The sequence below is a fragment of the Electrophorus electricus genome, chromosome 4 (genome assembly GCF_013358815.1).
Source record: "Electrophorus electricus isolate fEleEle1 chromosome 4, fEleEle1.pri, whole genome shotgun sequence".
In the NCBI taxonomy this organism is placed as follows: domain Eukaryota; kingdom Metazoa; phylum Chordata; class Actinopteri; order Gymnotiformes; family Gymnotidae; genus Electrophorus; species Electrophorus electricus.
Window position 1 is genome coordinate 22,162,391 of NC_049538.1, and position 20,506 is coordinate 22,182,896.

General features: G+C 38.7%; 1 protein-coding gene across 1 annotated transcript; it reads right to left on the reverse strand.

Annotated features, from left to right (window-relative positions):
- gan (gigaxonin) lies at positions 1-10,542 on the reverse strand. The gene is made up of 11 exons (XM_027009687.2): positions 10,089-10,542; positions 9,331-9,445; positions 8,878-9,228; positions 8,201-8,421; positions 5,800-5,921; positions 5,003-5,115; positions 4,305-4,457; positions 4,057-4,193; positions 3,584-3,718; positions 3,378-3,487; positions 1-2,441 (listed from the first exon to the last, which is right to left on the reverse strand). Exons 1-11 carry the CDS (start codon positions 10,274-10,276, stop codon positions 2,260-2,262), a joined length of 1,827 nt encoding a protein of 608 aa, XP_026865488.1. The 5' UTR covers positions 10,277-10,542; the 3' UTR covers positions 1-2,259.
- Between the last annotated feature and the right edge of the window lie 9,964 nt (positions 10,543-20,506).

Sequence of the window (20,506 nt, forward strand, 5' to 3'; positions counted from 1 at the left end):
TGAGAGCATTCATTGAATTCTGTTTAATGCTTGTCATTTATTAGATACAAATGCCAAAAGGTGCAAGATTAAGGCCAATCTGTACCTCCTTTAGATACAACTCAAAAAGCTATTTGGTTTTTTTAAAGCTTATGCAAATTTTATGATGTGATCCAACTCAGAAAAATGTAATACATTTAGTAGTCACTTTATTACAATTTTCGATAACATACAAGTCATAATGTAATAATTTTTATGTCTAATGACCCTCTTCAGCCAAGATAGGATGCATAAGCTTAAATGAAAAGAGTTCAGTATACTTTGAGTAAAACCAACTCTTGATTGTATAACTCATCATTCTGAAGGTGCTTGTTTAGGTGTTATGTGAGAATATGTCTCTGATGTCTATGTCAAGAGTGTACTGTAAACAATGGCACATGAAGGAATGTGGAGTGTGTTGATAGTTATCATATGTTTGCACATGCATAAGCACTTTGTGTGTTTAAGGGGTGTGAGCTGTATTGTCAAAGGTGCAGTATTTTATGGCTACATAAAACATCTTTAAATTAGTGCCACTTCATATTAGGTTTACCTAATACATAAAACATACATGAGACATCCCACTATGTGGAATATTATTATTATTTGTGAACACAAAAGGCTATTATCAAATATGCCTATATTTATATATTACTTTTTAAATGGCTGGGTCCTGCACACTTGGTATAATGAAATTACTTTGGTCCATTTTGGTGTTGACAGTCTTGAATATTATCACTAATCATTCACAGTAAAGAGTAAATAATACAAGACAAAAATGTATTGTGTATATTATCATCATGTAGATAACCGCTACATCTTGAGTCATGGGCAAAAAGAGTAAGTTGCTGGTTTCCTTTTGTACTGTTTAGCACGATAATAAGGTTTTCAGATGAGTCCACAATCAAAACTGTTACATGCAGAGATTTCAGCAGCCATAACAACCACCAAACTTGTGGATAACTTTTTTCTTCTTTTTTTCAATGCTGATAAAACAATGGGACTTAGCATACAGATACCTGAGTAAACAAATTCATGACCATAGTTTTGAAAACGTGTTATTCTTTATACTTATATTTCTCATGTCCAGAGAAGCTTTAATGGTTATAGTTTGTCAGTACATCTAAAGCCTTAGAACCAGAATATTCTCTTTAAATCTTCATCTAATGAAAGCCTTGATGAATATAATAATCAGTTTACAGTAACATACTGATCATGGTCTTTAGTTACAATGCAGTAGGGAAACCCAAAATAATGTGAGTTGTATCAGTCACATGGTGCTTGCGAGAGCAGAGATGTTTCGGGAAAAGAGGGAAATGCGTAGGCTGTTGATCAGAATGGGCACTGGGTAGCTCTGATGCAAGCAACACAAACAAGGTCACCAGGTGCTAAACCAGCCTGGTGTGACTGGAAAGCCAGTTCAAAGGTCACGTGCAAAATATACACAGTGAGTCAAAAGTAAGACCAGCTACTCTGTGGCTATTTTTGATGTTATGTACAGAATCCTTAAACAAGATTTTATAAGAACAGATTAGGAGACCATACTTCCAGCTTTCTATGTAAAACTCATCTATCCTAAATAATCCTAAATCTCACTTTAGGCGATTACTGCTATATGGAATTAACTCCATATGCCATACTTTAAATGTAAAAGATTGGTAGCAACACAGTCCCCCACGAGGTTAGTATTCATGTCCTCCTCCATTTCACAAAGAAACACTTTACATGACAGTCTATCATGTCAACATTTTTTTATACAATTCTTACACTGACTGTAAAATGTGTTCCCATGGTTAGTGTACCCATAATTAAGACACCAAGTCGTTATTTACTTAAAAGGGCATTGTCAAAATACCTGCCCTACCTCATCCATTTCTTAAATAAGCAGTAGTGTTGACTTAAAAATCAGCAGCTGCATGAAACCACTTATAGTCCACTCTAACAATATAGTGTTAACCTAAGTTTTTGTACCACATGCTAAAACTAACAAACGCTACTCCCTTTCAGTAAAAACAAACAAACAAACAAAAACAAAAAAAAGAAAGAAAAAAAACCAAAACGATGGTGTTGTCTGCACACGGTCCCTTCAGAAGGCACCCAACAAAGTAAACAAATAAGACCCATGCAACCCCTTTGAGTGCTCTCACCTCTGCGTCTTCACCACGTGGCAATTCCCAGGCCCTCCCCCCATGCAGTTTTCTTCCGAACAGGAGCTGAGTGATGGGGGGGCGTGAACTTGCGCTACATGGATGGCACGCGGATCCTGAAGAGACCCTGTCTGAGCTGCAGCCGGAACAGCTTGCAGTTGGCGATGCGCAGGGCAGCGCATCCCGTCTTGCACAGGTCTGAGGGCAGCAGGGGTCTGGTGGGGTGCCATGTGCCCGTGCTGCGTCGGAATTCTCGCACGTAGTCAAAACTAGTTCCTGCACATGGGGTGGATGGGGGTGCATTCAAGGGATAATGGATAACAGTTGCATTTAACATCACAAAACCAAAATATGTTACTGAAAATAGTAAACATCAAATAGCAAGGGACATTTCTTACAAGAAAGAAGACTAACATCAGGTGATTTTGTCTTTTGTTTTGTCTTTGTTTAAAGAAAACCAGCTGCTGATTTATTTATTTATAGTTACAGGGGAGAATTGGATCTTTGTGCGTTCAATAGTCAGTGACTACTTAAGACAATTAGTTGGTCAGTTGTACCTGTTATATATATATGAACTCCAACTTTCAAGCTCAGAAGAAAAGGATACTTATCAGGCTGTATCATACATACATAAATTTTATTCTAAAATCTTTTACAATGAGCTGAACATCTCATTCTCCATAGCGTGCAAGTAGTCTAACCTTCATTTTACAGTGAGATTAATCTCTTCACTGGTGGTTCTAAAAAAACACCCAAGTGATTATAATAAAGGCAGCCACGTAAATATTGTGGTTCCACCTATCCAACACTATTCAGCCCTCGCTCCAGATGGAAACTGAATTCATAAGCAAAAGATACTAAATGCTTTGTTATTTTCTTTTAAATTATAACTTGACCCATTACACAAATTAAAGAATGATGAAGAAACATGCACACTGACAGAACCCATGTGAATATCTGTCCCTGGAAAGTCAAACTAACATCTGTAATAAGTGAATAACCAACATGATTCATAGTAAATCCAGACACTCAGACCCCTGAGGCTAAAGGCTTTGCCTGATATTTGATTAAAGGAAAATAAGCTTGTATGAGAGAAACAGACAGATCAAGAGAGAAAGCCAAAGATAGACAAATGGACAGAGAGACAGAGAGAGTGTGCCATTGAAAAGTAAAGTCATTGATCCCTACATAAAAGGTGTGTGTCAGGCTTACCTGTGTCAAGCTCTCCCACCACATATATACTGGCACCAATAGCAACAGCTCCATATACAAAGGATGAGGTGGTCTCTATGCACAGATTCTGGTCATCCAGGTGCACCCATCTGCAATTCAGGTTTGATTAGCAGGAACACCATACAATATATGCCATTATGTAGCACCAGAACATCTTTTAGTGAGTGTTATTGTGAGAAGCCTACCTCCTCAGATCTTCATGGAAGAACTCTGACTTGCAGATGGTCATCTGGCTGCTCTCGGGGTTATCTGCATCCCTGCTCCTCACTCCTCCAAACACATAGAGCTCCTGGCCCACTCCGCATGCCACTGCGCCAAACCTAAGGCCAGAGCATACACACAAATAACAACTGACCCATGATCCAATGCCAAGCTTAACAGTGATGAAGTATAATCTTTTTCTCTCTCTTACAAACATATACTGATTTTTTTTTTTTAAAGCAAGATTGCTGCATCCTTCATTCTTCTTAGAAGTGCACTTGTAATTATGTATTTCACAAAAACATTATAGGCAAAATTTCCCCATTCAACTGAAATTAGCAGTTCTCCAAAGATTTGCAGATGATACATGTTATTTTTTTCCTGTTGTGCTCCAGACATTCAGCTTATGGTGTTTTTCATTAATACAGTCCATGAATTTCACTACATGTGCTTTTACCTCCTCTCCATAAGAGGGCAGATTGTTGTCCACTGCTGAGTTTTGGGGTCATAGCATTCCACAGAGTCATAGATTTTCCCATATGATCCTCCTCCCATGATATAGAGTTTCTTCTTCATGGTAGCACAGCAACTAAACTAAAGATCAGAAAGGCATATATTAGTGCAATAGCCCTGCTCAGAGCTGTGATTATTGACTGCCTGACATGCATGGCCTACAACAATGGAAAGTCTTTTTGTGTCTCCCACCTTCCGGACTGTAGTCATACTGGTTTGAGTTGTCCAGTTATTACAGTGAGGGTCAAAGACTTCCATGGTGAGGAGAACTTCAGTGTCCTCGTTCTCCCCTCCCAGCACATAGATCAGCCCATCCAGCTCAGCAATTCCAAAATGCTGCCTTGCCTAACCATGCCATGAACGCAAATGGTAAAATAGTGACACCCAGTGGTAAGTTAGGATATTGTCAGAGCAGCACAGATAAATAAATATATAGACATAGGTAATCGGAGCACTAGGAGCTGTGACCCCCCCCAAACTGGGAAAGTGGCTCCAGCAGATCCTAGGAACAACATCCGAGATCTCTGTCCAGGAGAGTGCAGGCCTGGGAACAGCTAAGATACTATGCAGGACACACAAGCTCCCAGGCCTCTGGTTGTAGACCCACACTTGAAGGAAAAAGACCTCCCGGAGGAGGGCGGGTGGGCAACATTTTACATATAAAATTTGTTTAATATCCAATGAAACAGCTGAAGCAACCATATTGTTTTAACATTTTACTAGATGCACTGTCTGTGGTGGGCATCATTAATTGTAATCTTACAAATAGAAAAAGGCAATGTATGTGGAATGAAGATTAAGAGCTTGGACATTTTCTGAAAATTCACCTACTTTTTTGGCTTGTGCTGTATGTTAATATTTTGTGTATGTTTAAGTTTGAACAATAATACCTGTTTCAGTGGTGGGATTGGGGTCCAGGTGTTAGTCTCTGGGTCATATTTCTCTCCACTACTCAAGATGGTCTTGTTTTCATTCATTCCCCCAATTGCAAAAAGGCACCCATCTGATCAGACACATGGAAAAACAGTAATCAGAGTCCTCAGAAGACAGTGCCCACTTCAGAGTTATCTAAAGTATGAGAGAAACTGGCATTTCCTGTGTACTTGTTACACTGTATAACCTTTCAATTTGAAGTAGCTTGGGGGTTTGTAAAATGCAATTATACACGAGATTGTTTTGCTTTGGAGGATGAGTGGAGGCTGAAGGTGAAAGTGAAGGATAGTGGCGTGGAGTTTTGTTTTTTTTTGGCAGACATGTCCAGGCTGCCAAGCTCAATCACACCCTGCAGCGTGCATTAGATGCTACATGTCGGCATTTTGTAACAGTCCAGTTAAGACATGTCGATAAAGACATTTTCATTTAAGAACTGCCTTAGTTTAGAGTTTTTCTCTCTTCAGTGAATGTTTCCCTTGACACCAAAGAGCACCTGATTCTAACTATACTTAAAACAAAGATTCTTCCATATACAGCACTCCTACTCAACCACATTTAGATTGCATTGGCAATAACAGCACCTGATTCCAGACGCAAAGGCAAGGCCTGAAAGAGACTGGGAGGGCTTATTACTTAAGTTTTAGCATTAGCTGTTACATTACATAGAGATTTACCACATTTGCTATCTGAACATGAAAGCAACTGCACAAGAATCAGCCAGGAGAAATATCTGTGTGGTGGAGGAGGCACTGACCGGCCGTCACTACTCCGTGCCCAATACGCCTCTCGTTCATGGGCTGCAGTTCGATCCACATCTGCCGGTTGCGGTCGTACAAGGGGCACATGCAGCGGGTAGCTGCAGACGGCCTCCGAACACTGAGCCAGACACAGAGCAGTAAATGTGGTCAGGGCAAGCGCACCCCCTGCCAGCACACACTAAGCCCAGCCCCAGATGAAATTACACTGGTGATGGGGCCCTTGGTTCAACCTACAATAAAGGCAAGGCAAGTTTATTTGCATATCATTTCTCATACACAGTGGCAGTTCAAAATCAGATATAGAAGAATAGTAAAGCTTAGTACTTCCCGAGATCTATCACCTCGAGAAGATCTTTGCCAAAAAATAAAACATTAAAAATATAATTTATTAAACTAAAAGTTAAAATGGACAATGGTTAATTTAATTAAATAAAAGATTAAATAGATTAAATCTGAATTAAAATAAATGTTTAATACAATTATAAAGAATATAAAGTGCATAAAGTCAAATTAAATATATAAAGAATGAACCAAGAATACATTAATTAAAAGAAATAAAAATGCACTGTAGTGTTTAAAATGCAGCCACAGGATCTGAGGGAACAGTGTTTAACCTTAGCCCAAAGCCTGGCCAAATAGGATATATGTAGTTTTGATATAAAAACATCTAGTTTTGGGTCTCTTCTGAAATCCTCCAACATTACTGGCTCCATTTAAAAACAGCATAATAGCTAAATGCTGCATCTCCCTGCTTAGTCTGTATCTTGGGCGGGACTATCTGACTAGTTCTGCCCAACTCATATCGCTGCAGCACATCAGGCAGCTATGCTCGACCTACACCATTAAGTGATTTATAGACCAGTAATAATACCTTAAAGTCAGCACTGTAGTATACTGGTAGCCAGTGTAAGGATTTAAGAATGGGGGTGATGTGTTCTCTTTTTTCACTCCTAGCAGCTGTTAGGATGCCATTTCAGTAATCAACGCTGCTAGAGGTAAAAGCATAGATGAGTTTCTCTAGGTCTGGTTTTGTCAGGAAATCTAATCTTGTTCTTAATGTGATAAAATGCAGATTTAATAACTGATTTGATGTGACTGCCAAAACTGTGATCAGAATCTATTAGTAAGCCAGGTTTATGAGCTTGCTCTTTAGATTTTGGGTTTTTGAGTCCAAAAAGTCAGCTAATCAGCATCTCTCATTTTTGTTGCCAAATATAATAATCTCTGTCGTATCTTTGTTCAACTGCAGAAAATTCTGGCCCATCCAGTTAGTGATGTGCTCAAGGCACTTGCAGAAAGAGCTTGGGGAAAGAGCTAAGTAAATCTGAGTTTCACCTGCTTAGCTGTGGCAAGATAGCCCAAAATCTTGTATGATTTGGCCAAGAGGAAGTATGTAGAAGTTAGATAAGCACGCCCCAAGAATCAGTTCTTGGGGTACACCACAAGTCACTGGCACTCTTCACAAACATTATTTTCACAAATTCCTGTCCTGAAAGTATGAATTCAACCATTTTAACACTGAGTCCAACCCACTTCTCAAGTCTATCTATAAGAATGTTATGGTCCATGGTATCAAAAGCTGCACTGAGATCAAGCAGTAGTAAAACTGATACCTTCCCATTGTCTGTATTTAAAGGAATGTCGTTAATTAGAGCAGTCTTCATACTATGAGTAGGCCAAAATCCTGACTGAAATTTGTCTAGATAGCAATTTGAGAATAGAAAAAGTTGTTTTGAAAACAATTTTCTGAATGATTTTCCCAATGAATTGTAGATTTGAAATAGGTCTATAATTACTTATAATTACTTAACACAGTTGCTTCCAGATTTTTCTTTTTTAATAGAGGCTTCACCACTGCAGTTTTTACTGAGTTAGGAAAAATTACCAATAATAATGAGGTGTTTACTAACTGAAGTATGTCAGCTGCTATTGACTAACATTCTTTAAGAAGCTAATCAGTAAGGAGTCAAGACTGCAAGAAGAAGATTTAAGATTTAACTCACTATTGATTACAATTTCATAGTTAATAGCACTAAACTCAGACATCTGTATGATGGCTTTAAATGATGATGGATAGGTCACAAGATCACTGGTGGATAAAAACATATTAATGGTTTGCCTGATATTGAGCAAACTGAAGGTGTTTTTCCATTCATCCAATGAGTTTTATCAGAACGCCTTCAAGCTGGAACTACAAATCCAACCGGTACTTCACAACACTATTCAGTGACCTAAATGGCTGAACACCTTCACAGACAATGCAACTGGATCACTTTGGATCACCTTTTGCATGAGCACAAATATATGCCCCTGGCTATTATGTCTCCTGGTATCCCTGGAAGGAGGTGTAGGTGTCATGCAAGTCCAAAAGCACATGGGGCTCATGCTAATACTCACGCCCTCTCCTCACCCCCGACAGTGACGATGCACTCAGAATAACCGCGTGGCTTGAAGGCAGCGAGCAGCGCCTCCCCCTGCTGCGGTGCGCCTCCCAGCGGTTCCATACAGCACTGGCCAATCACTTCCCTCATTAGCGGGTCTCCCAGCATCTGTTCCTGGAGGTAGCTCTGGTCCAGTCCCTGCACCCACACCGCAGACATAACTTCCTTCATGTGCACCTATGGGCGGAGGCAGGAGAAGATCATCACTACAACCACTTGGAACAGGGAAGAGGTGCGCACATACATGATGAAGAGAAGACAGCATATAAAGTAAAAAAACCCAAAAAAAACCCAAAAAACACTAGAGAGCATACAACACAACCCTACTACGCCTGTCTCCTCCCTTTAAAATGACACTGATATCAACAAAAACAAATAACGACAGCCAACCAAAAACAGGCAGAGTGCAGCGAGGATGAGTCATATGTAGGTGGGACTCGGGGCCTGCTGTGGGTTCTTGTACTCTCCCTCACACACTGTAGTGTCTCTCCGTTGCCATTCATTCTTTTTGTGTTTCACCGGCGCTCTCTCTAACCCACCTCATTCTTTCTGTCTAACCTCTTTCCTTTTCACTCTCACTTTCTGTCTGTCTGCCCGTATCTCTCTCTCTCTCTCTCTCTCTCACTCACTTACCCGCCGTGCCTCAATGTCATGTGCGAGCCAGCGCACCACAGCCTCCAGCACGTGTTTCTCGTTGCCAACATTGAGCTTCTCCATGGAGAGCAGTTCACACAGGCGCTCAGGCGGCAGCTCCCGGAACTCCTCTGTGACGGCCACGTCACGGAAGTGCGTCTGCAGGTATTCGGTGGCCACATGGTGCACATGGTGCAGGCAGTAGTGCAGTGAGAACAGCTGGATGCCAATGCAGTTCTCCGCTGTGATGCAGCCCTCCAGGAACTGGGAGCAGAGCAGTTTGAGGTCAGTGAGAAGCAGCAGGTCGGCTGCCTGAACGACATCTTGGATGGTGTCCTCGCTCAGGCTGATCTGAGGTCAGAGAGGGGCAGACAGACCGGCTTCATGTCATGCACAATTCTTTTGTGGTTCGCGTGCACACACACTGTCTCACAGTCTTACACAGGAAATCACCTCTCCACTGAATATGTAGTCCAGGATCTGCGTCATGATGGGTACAGAGATACCCTGCAGCTCAATTTTGTATACGGATCCATCCTCTTTGGGTGGGTTGTAATTTAGCTTGGTCCTAAAAATAGGCAAATAAGTTGAGGGAAAAACAAACTTTATGAAGTTGAGCTAAACACTAAATTTGTAGGGATTATATATTGTTATGAATGATAAAACTGCAAAGTACAGGGACTAGTTAGTTACACATACTATACCTTTGTAATTGTATCAATACTACTGATATTTATACTACAAGAACTACAAGGGCACAACAGGTATCTTGAAAGTTGGATTGGTATTTTACTATATTATACATAAAATTCTACAGGGTGTATATATTAGTTAGCTAAATACCCTGGACTGCATTACAACGTCCCTTCTTAATGTTTCCCCATTTTACCCTTCAGGACCAAGAATTTCTGACGCTGGAAATCTATATAGAAAAATATATAACGTGAAAGAAATAGTTTCATATGGATCAAAAAAAGTTCCTAGGAACATGATAGAAGTGCCCACAACAGACAAGATGGGGCCGTTTGTTACACCCTGCTGATGAATAGCTCATTAATCTGCTAACCTACCAAACTTAGCATACATGTCTGAACAACTGCACAAGAATGACGTTTTTTTGTTTTTTTTTTGGGTGGGGGGTGGGGTTGTGCACCTAGAATAGAAACGATCACAAATTATATTAAAGCGTACAATAAAACATGTTCTAATACCTGACGTATGGACTTGCAGCAGCCAGAATATTTTTCTGAACAGGAATCTCTTCTCCTTCCAGTACTAAGACAGCGTCTTGAAAACTCCCATCTTGTCTGAAAGAACGAAGGGCTCTCAAAAGCTTCTGCGAATGTTGTGGGTCCGATACAACTGAAACGCTATTAGCTTCTGTGACAGCTTTAGACATTTTGTAGAACTAAGGAAAGCCCAAGCGTCTGGCTAGTTAAAGCAAGATGGATATGAAAACTAAAAATCCAGACACAAAACATTAATGATGGCGCATAGCCGGTGTAGATAGCTGGAATGAAAGCGCAGCTGTCGGTGTCTGCCCGCTAGCTAACTGGCTACAACTCTAAGCGTTTGTTGATCACGGTGTGTTACGAACCTGTCAAATGTTAGACAGTTAAGTAATTTTGCAATACCGTGAACCAAACCAACCACCCTAATATGATTATAGAGACAGATGCCGGAAATACATGTTCATTACTTCAAAATAAAAGCCTTCATTGTCTATTTGCGCACTAAAATACAAAGTAAAGGCAAAAGAAAAAAACTTATAAAAAAGGTATAAGACGTTTTGTTATATTTAACACCGAAAATATGTAATGGCAATTTTCTAGCTACATTTCTTTCATACTTGTACCTACAGTAATTATTTGTCAAGAACAAGAACAAGAAGTGTCAACATGTTAAAAGTTTTAGGCCGTGGACTGTTATTTTGAAATGTATTCTTCTAGCGGGATTCACGGAAATCAGTGGCTGGAGCTAACTGTTTAACTGTGATTACAATATATATATATATATATATATATATATATATATATATATATATATATATATATATATATATATATATATATATATATATATAGAGAGAGAGAGAGAGAGAGAGAGAGAGAGAGAGAGTTTGTGGTGCTTTCGGCTTTCTTTATACGTTTGGTGTTTTCACATTCTCCTCCCAATAACGGCTATCCTTAAAAGTGTAAATAACGAAGAGAACGACATCAGTTATTTATCCAACAGCTATTAGCAGTGATTATGAAGGTATTGGATTTTTTTGTTGGCAGACCTACTAAATACTGACAGCCCTATAACATAAGCAACATAACGCTAGGTGTTATAAAGCTAGCAATGGCTAGCGACTTCGCATCATACGCTTTGGCAGTTATCTAGTTACGTGACCTCGAACTGCGCAGAAATGGGAGGACAATGCAGCGAAATGCAGTGAAAAGTGATGTGTTTCTATTTTTATGAAAACTGAAGTCGTTGCAATAAAAAACAACAACAACAACAACAAAACACTTAAGAGGGCCACGTGATTCTTCTAACCAAGCTCAAACGAATCAGTGCTAGAAAGCTTCGTGAAACGACCAACAGTTGCTGGAAAGTCATATGAATTTTTCCATCAAAATAAAAGCCAGTACGTAAAAATTGTAATTAAACAAAGAAGCAAAAAAAAAAAAAAAGGCTTGTATTACAACAGACTGAGACACTGAGATATCGTCATAGCCAGCAGGATTCAATGTACCAAAAAGAAGGTCTGTGTCATTTAGGGTGTATAGCCTGTAGGCAAATTAGTGTGGCTGGGAAATGCAATTGTGCGCTAGCACTTTATTGACTTTCATAGTCAGGACACACGACTCTAAGAAAAAAATCAATTCTTAAGTAAAATATAGGTCTTTGGACAACTGGGAGCACATCTACTATCAGGCGATGAGTCAAAAATGGGGCATTTCTGTCATTTTTGGTGCATACTCATAGTCATACTAGTGTGGCTGGGAAATACAGTTTTGGGCTGGCACTTTATAATAATACTGTTAAGTTAGGACACTTGAAACTTTAAGAAAAATGGCACTTAGAAAGCAAATATAGGTCATTGGAATCTATTGACAAATACAGTGAGCAAACCCAAGGGTAAAAGTGGCAAAGAAAAACTCCCTGTCATCCACAAAAACAGGAAGAAATCTTGGGAGGAACCAGACCCATTGGGCAGCCTTTCTGCATGATATGAAAAAAATAAAGATATTAAACTAAACATCTGTAGTAATTAATATTTTCATACAAAAAATTTACAAATTTGAGTTATTTCTAAATATAATCCTATACAGATTTTCATTTTTGTATCTTTTTGCAAAATCTTCCTAAATTAATGTGATATCAGTATTTTAAAATAGCATTTCACACTGAAACCAGCCTAACCATACTTATTTCCCTGTGGGCTTTGTGTGCCAAACATAGCAAAATATTCTCAGTGACATCTAGAGCTCTGACAAAATAAATACATAAAATTCATTACCATATTGAAACATGCAAAAACAAACAAACAAACAAAAACACTTATTTGAATCAACATTGTTATTCACCCAAATAAGTTATGGTTAGTAAAATGTTTTATAAACATCTATAGTAAACCTTATTCTCTGGTCAGATAACTGATGTTTTCTGATAGCAGATAAATCAGTGCATGGCAGATTAAGAGAAGGTAGTGCTAATAAAATGAAGTCTCTTATAATTCCAAATATTATTGTATATAGAAAGTGGATCTTCATGTAATTGGAAGATACCATGAACCACATTTTAAAAACAGTTTCTGAATGATTTATGGAAGATGGAACACTTATGTTCATCATTTAAAACAAACTTTCTACAGTACTGGAACAAACTGAAACAATGTCAAACAATATACAACAGACAACATACAACATAATAATGAAATAACTGGCGCACCTCACTGAAAACACTCTGTTTAATTAAACTCACCAAAGGAACCAATCTAAAAAGACTCAGATAAATACAATATACCTTATACCTGTACATCTATAAAATCTCTAGATCAAACGATACCTCAAAACAAAAGGCCTAGAACTAATTTTGAATCTTTACAATATGACACATCTTCTAATAACTGTAAATTATAACCATTATAATCATTCATAGACACATTATTATAAACATTATTATAACTATTATAACCATTCATAGTCCCATCAGTCAGCATTTCAGTTCTCTTCCACTCTCAGACAGATCTGAGCCAGTCAGCTGAAACATGTGAAATCATGATTATCTGGTTTACATGTGTTGAGAGAAGGCAAAGAACTGGAATGGTAGGTGGCATGATACTTTTCTTTTTATTACTTGCTTTAAAAATCTGTTTTCAGTTTTAAAATGTACTTTACAATGTTTTTATTTGGACTTTTATGTTGACAGAATTTCAGTATTGTGGACAAGTGTTGCTAGAATCACAATGCTATACTAGAAATGCGTGGTAGTTTATAACATGTGCGTGGCACATCATAACATTTTAGGGCCAGACCTTGAAAATGACAGTCTATGTCTGTGTGCCCTCCCTGGTGCCATGAGAGTAACCACTGCGTATGTTATTATACGAAATGGATCTGTACATTTTGTAGATTGTGTACATATATACACAACCATATACATTGTACATTGTGTATATAATCATAATATACATATATTGTACATACATTGTTAATATATTTTGTACATACATAGAATATATATATTTATCTTTGCATAAATATATTTCACCTATAGAGAATATCTATATTTCTCTATGCACCCCTGTTTTCTTTTCCTCAGTTTGGACAGAGCACTCTCCACCATTTCACTGTGAATTATACTGTGTATGACTATGTATGTGACGAATAAACCAAACTTGAACTTGAACTTGCTTGGGTTTTCTTCAACAGTTGTTTTTTCCAGCATGCCCTTGGTTCTACCCTTGGTATTTTCCAGAGGGCTGTCGGTTCAGCTATCCATGTAGTGAACTGATGCCTTTTCTGTAGAGTACCTGAATTTATTTACTTTTAATCTTTGGATGCTTATGGATTCCTCAGTGTCCAGGGTTACATTTTGCACACCCTTGGACCACAGTTATATCTATATGAAACACAAATTAGACCATTCCATTAATGTCCAAGTGCTCTGGGATGCAGAATGCAAGGTAACACGTTTGCTAATTTTCCAGGTTGTACACATGGTTCTTTCATTTTGGCAAATCCAGTAATTCCTGGAACTTTCAAAGATCCTTCAGCTCTGGATTGGTGGCTGTTAGGAGATGGTTGCTATCCAGTACACCCTTGGCTTATCATAGTGTGCTGACATCCCAGTGGGAACATTGGTTGAACAGTGAGTTGCAGAGGGATCAGACTCTGGTTGAGTGAACATTTGGCCTACTGAAAGTATGTTGCTGTTGCTTTAACAATTACATTAGATTACAGCCTTCAGAAGATCAGTGTGTTCTTTGTAGCATTTTGTGGATCATGGATTGCTCAATGATATTTCAGAGGAATCATTAAAATGAGGCTAATAAAGGAGATTGAACTAAATGGCAGAGCAGAAAGATGGTTTGTCACCATCAGTCTCTGAAGGGGAGGATGGTCTGATGGAGACTGTCACTTAGGAAGGTTAAATGGGTGCTCTGGCTGCTATGCCAGGGAGCTGACTCTTTGTTCTGGTGGTCAGAGCACACGTTTACCTCCTGTCAGACCTGTGTTTGAGTCATAAGGCAGCTGCCTTCAGCCTTAGTTACAGAGCTGAAGAGAAGCCCATGTTGCCTTGAACCAGAAGATGTACTGGAGTGATGATGAGCACTAGGCATTGCTGGGAGTGCATTGAAAGCAGGCAGCCAGTCCGGGTGTCCACACTGCATGCAGCCCTCTGTGGTAAACACAGATCCCTGGATCAGAGAGGAAGGGAGATCAAATTATCTCATCTTTCATAGGGCTTGCCAGTAGGCGTTTCCTGTCCTTGGCTGCTGTGTTTCATCAGTTATGTCTTTGACCCTGTCTTCTAACCCTCTACCTGTCTTTCTCAACAGAAATTCTAGCTTCTGAACCTACGCTGCATGAAACCACTGAAATTGTTGGTCCATATTTCAGTTATGCAAATGTGTATAATAATGTCAATTCCATTTTGTTTGTTTATAAAATGTATTGTGACTCACATTTGCTTCCCTGTTTGTTTTGTTTTCATTAATCTGACTTTCATTACTCTTACTCCCACTCATAACATTATGTTGAATGACCTAGAAGTTGGTTGCCACCAAAAGCCTTCATGTGTTTTGATGTTATCGAGGAGCTTCTGGTCCACAAGTTTCATCTCAAAAGGACTATGTGCATGAATACTTCTTTATGTTGGCCCTGCAGCTGCAAAAAGGCATCTCAAAGGACTTTGCAGTTGCCTCAAGCCTTTCATTTTTATATTTAGCTGTTTAAATGTCTGAGACAGGTAATATGATTGCCTGAAAATAGACACAAGTTAATAATAGTTAATGTTCCATTTATATATATATCCAACCCTATCGCAAATAGTACTGATGGATGCACCTGTACTAAAATGTAGGCTTTTGAATACACCTTTGTGTAGCATATAGCAGTTAATGATGTAGATATTACATCAAGCCCTTGACCAAGGTCTCTGGACATAGAGAAAAAAAACAGCTTGCATGTCATTATTAGTGGTATTCAACAAAACAGGGAACTGCTACATTTACATACTATCATTAGTTAATTCACGTTCCTGTTGAGCTGCAAAGGGCTTCCATTTGGAGTTTCATATAAGTTTTAGTTTTGTGCACAAGTCTCGTGTAATGTGAAATTCTTCACAAAGCAACCATCATACCATCAGATTAATTTGTCTTCCCTATCTGATGTTTTTAAGTGTGTATATTTTGCTAGATGTCTAGCGTTTGCATGAAGCTAAGCAGCAAAATAAGATGAGAAAGTTTTAACCTAACATAACTGACCTATTTATAGTAAACATGTCACATGTGGCCTGATCTTGCCTGCAGGACCCTAATCTAGCTGCATAATCTTGACCCAAATTTTCACCAAGCTTCATATGTCACCCAAAGCCAATAGGTAGATGATGGTAGTTCCATTCCTGAATCTCCACCCAATCATTGATCTATCTTAGAAAATTCAGGCCTATGCAGAACAACAATTAGAACAGTGCCTTTCCTTAGTATATACCGTACTTGGGTCACCTGGTCAATTGTCGGCTTCTAGCATTGTCCTCCTGTGTTCCACCATGTTGTCGATGAAAGTCTTCATCCTCTTATTGACTTTATGCAAGACTATGCATTCAGTTATGCATGTGTGTGGTATTCAGGTGCGTGCTTTCTTTTATTCCAGCCAGACAGCATTTAGGTTGGATTGTTTGTGGACTTCTAGTGGTCCTTTGAACCTCTGGTTTTGTTACCAATCCCCTTCTGAGCAGGACCCATGTACTTGCACATATACTTATTCACCTTGGTAAGCAGGACATTGGTCCCCACCCCAATTAAGGTCCTCCATGACCAGTAATGTCCTGCCTTCTAATTAGTCAGCTAAAATGGAAACCAGTAGTTAGAAGCTGGTGCATTTTCCCCCCTGCTAGTTGGCCATGCAGAGCTGTTAGTTTCTTTAGTCTGTAGGTATGGACCATGTCAGGGCCGGGGACTGCGCAGTTCTTCATGCTTTGGACCCCCTCTTGGACATCAGCTATTGTAATGCTGACTGGTTCCTGCTCTGGGAGATTGTGGTGCTCTTCTTTGCAATCTCCACTGAGCAACTGGTGATGATTCATTTGCCCATATTATTTTCCAGCTGTTTCATCCCTGGGTGAATCCACAGTCAAGGCTCTGTTATGCTGTAATGGAGAGTATACTTTGCGAGCGCTGTCACTTTGTTGGGTTCTTTCTGGGTTGTCTTTGATACCCTGAAAATCTTCATGTTTGCACTCAGGGAAGACAAGTCTTCACTACAATGACAAAAGGATCTTCATTTTCCCAGACTACATATCCTTCACAGGGAACCATGGAGAAATGAAAACTGGAAAACCCAGAAGTGACTATGTTGTCAGAGAAACGGGGAACGCTCTGGTTTGTGGACATGACATTTACTTTCTGTTCCCAATGCTTCTTGCATTTTTTGTCTGCAGCAATACCAGCACTATATATGCTTTCTAATATCATATAGCACAACATAAACATACTTTCTTCAAGTGGGAGTGCACTTACATTTGTAAGTTGGAACTGTGAGGCACTTCTCTAATTAAGAAATCCAACGTCCCACAACATATCAAGTATCTTAATGCCCATATAGTCATGCTCCAAGAAACACATTTGAAGCTATCTGACTGTTAGAAAATTAAGTTTGGGTGGATTAGTAGTGCCTTTTACTCTTTATTTTGCACTAGATCCAGAGGGGTTGCAGGTTTTTATTTTACAAAGATCAGTTCCTTTTGCCTGCTCCAATGTGGATTTAGACCTAAATGGTAGATTCATAATAGTCACTGCCAGGCTTTATAATCCTGAATTTTCAGACCTGTCCTCTCATTATTTTAATTCCTGTTGACTGGATCCATAATATCATTCTTCCGCTAGAGTGAACACATCTTCACCATCTGCCAGAGCTATTCAAACATTTATGAAAAAGTTGGCAATTTCAGATCTATGCTGTCTTGCTAATCCCACCGCTAACTCCTTTCTCCCGCACGTCAATCACACACAGACATATTGATTATTTCCTTGTGCATAAGATGAGCTCACCTCTGTGAGTTCATATAACTCACCTTTCCCCTGTTAATATGGGTATGTGGTTTAAAGTTGCTGAAAGAATACAGACCTCTTGGTATTTAAACACTCAATTGCTTTATAATGAGGACATAGTTGAATACATTTCCAGGCAAACTGAATCATACTCCAGAAATCCTTGCATCTATATTATGGGAGACCTTTAAGGCATTTATCAGAGGTGCCATAACTTCATATACAGTAAATGAAAAATGTCAGAAAAAAACAAAAACAGAATGACTAACCAGGTAACCAGGATCCTAGTTTACAATTCTCTGATAGTTATATTAAATGTTTGTCTTTGCAGCCACAGCTAGACACACCAATAACAGACCAGACCATACTACTGAATTTCTGCTAAAATCTAGGAGTAATTACTATGAGTACAGTGGCAAAGCAGGAAAACTACTGGCTGATCAATTGCATCAGATGAACTCTTCTCACCAAATTTCTCAAATTTTCATCAGGCATCACTTTAGATCCCAAAGAAATTAACTATGAATTCAAGCAGTTATACAGATCATTCTCTACTGAAGTGGCAATTCAGGTGGATACATTTTAAAATGAATTTCATTCATAGTAAAACAACCAAACAACCTTAATATATCTATTAACATCTATTATAATATATGCAAAATGAAGAGCTTAATTCCAAATTGATTTTTACATATTTTATTGTAAAATGCAAAGTTTTTGTCCAATGGTCACCAGTGTTACCCCTTCATGAAACATTTATTTAATGCATTTAGCCAATGCTTTTATCCAAAGTGACTTACAGTTGTGATGGAGTAGATTTTAATCAGTTGAGGGGGTAATGGCTTTGCTCAGGAGCCCAAGGGTGGCAATTAATTTTGTCATCAATTTATTTACAATAAGGTACAATAAACATGAATCTTTAATTGCTGAGATAAAATTCAGTTCAAAAATAAATTGTTCTAATCTTTTAAGTAGGATATTCAATATTTCATAAAGAAGAACACCTGACTATGTAACGTTTCCACTCGGAACAAGCGAGAGGCAGAATGCATGTGCAGGGGGCAGTTTATTAACCGAGGAAAAACAATACTGAGGGCAAAACACTGAGGCAAACCAACGAGCATAATGAAACACGACAAAAAAAAAAAACAACATAACTTGCCAAATAACCGACAAACTAGAAGACAAAATACAGTGCTTAAATAACCAAGACAATCACGTACAGAACAGACTCAGGTGAACATGGGAACAGGGAGAACCAAAACACGGACTGGAATTTAGGAACAGACGAGGGGTGGCGAAAACGAAACTAAGGAGCGGAACGAGGAAGTGCAGGAAAACAGACGACAGGGAAACCATGACAACAGGGTCGCCAGGATGGCAGCCACTCCTTACAGACTAAAAACAGAGCAGAAAAAATATGGGCTATTCTGCTTTGATGTAGAGGATGCCAGTGTGCAGTGTAGCCTGCTGTTGGGATCCAGCACAGTGCAGACTGTATCCACAGACTGTATCTATTGTATTTGCTGTTGTAATTCTTGCTAAAGTTGACATAGATTAAAGCATCAGTTTCTCACAAGTTCTCCTCCACCTGCCAATCTGCCCTGCAATGCATCTTCTGTGGTGACCACCGCCTTCATGACAGTAAATATAGTTTTGTCCTCACCACCATCTTCACTCTTTTCAAGGACCCATTTTGTTACAGATTTGTTGTACTTTGACACTTCATCAGCTGAAAAGTTGTCATGTGGGTTACAAACTATATATGGCATCTGTTGTCGCATCCAGATTTTTGTTTGTAACAGGTCTTGATTATAAAGACTTTCAGCCACATATTAGAGGTTTTCAATCAGATGATCTTTGAAACAAGGAGGTAGTTTTATACAGCTGAAAATCTGTGACAAATGTGTTTTTTTAAATACAATTTTATTTTGGGGGATTGCAATGATTACCCCATTCATCACTTTTTGTGATCAATGCAGATATAGTGAAATGTCTAAGTATTGTTTGAGAGATGGCTGAAGTTTAGTAAAATGAATTGCAGACAGTTAAATTTTTTCTTGAACTGAAACGTTTGATCTTATTTTAAGGAGTATCCTGAACAACTTGGAATCACGTTCTATTTTCAGCAACTTGACATATGCATCGGAACATTGTTAATTCTAATTATTTTACTAGGGTAAACATGTTTCAGTGAACTTGGAATCATACCAGCTGTGATCAAAAGCCTTGATTAGTAAGTGCACTGTGACATCATACATTGCTTGTATGTATTTCTGGGTAATGGCAGAAGATCAGCAACTATGACTGTGCTACGATGACTATGCAAAAGTACTATGGGCAGTTCGATTTAATTCATTATTGACATTTTTTGTGCATTTACTGGATTTCCTGGTTATCATTTTCATTGAATCCAATGCCACCTGGTGGTAAATTAAAGCATAGGCTTACACGGCAAAGATTCATTGAACATAATTCAACGTTCTCATTACTGCGCACTATAAAGATTTAGTAAGCATGTTACAGTACATTTGAGAATTTGAACTAGTCCGATTTCTTGACCCCTTTTTCTATATATTAGTGTTATGGTAGGCAATTCCATATAAAATGGATTGCTTTAAAAGATAATTAAGATAACTCAAGAACTCAGAATAATTTTTAGACGTTTTAGGTTTTTACGTTGTTTACAGAGAGCACAGTTAATATTGCTTCAATCTACTGGCTATTTCCTTCAATTTTATCAATTTTAAAGAGCAGTTAAACTCTCTAGATTTGCTTTATGGCCAATGGCTTTTTAAAATCACAGAGTATACCTTTAACAGCATGGTCTATTCCCAGATTACAGCGACCTGACGTCACCAAAAT

What these genes read in the sequence shown, in the direction of transcription:
- gan (XM_027009687.2), bottom strand. Translation starts at nt 10,276, where the DNA reads ATGTCTAAAGCTGTCACAGAAGCTAATAGCGTTTCAGTTGTATCGGAC. An exon ending in ATGACATTGAGGCACGGCGG is followed by an intron (nt 8,422 to 8,877) that starts GTAAGTGAGTGA and finishes CTCCGCCCATAG; the next exon opens with GTGCACATGAAGGAAGTTAT. An exon ending in GCACGGAGTAGTGACGGCCG is followed by an intron (nt 5,116 to 5,799) that starts GTCAGTGCCTCC and finishes GTGTCTGATCAG; the next exon opens with ATGGGTGCCTTTTTGCAATT.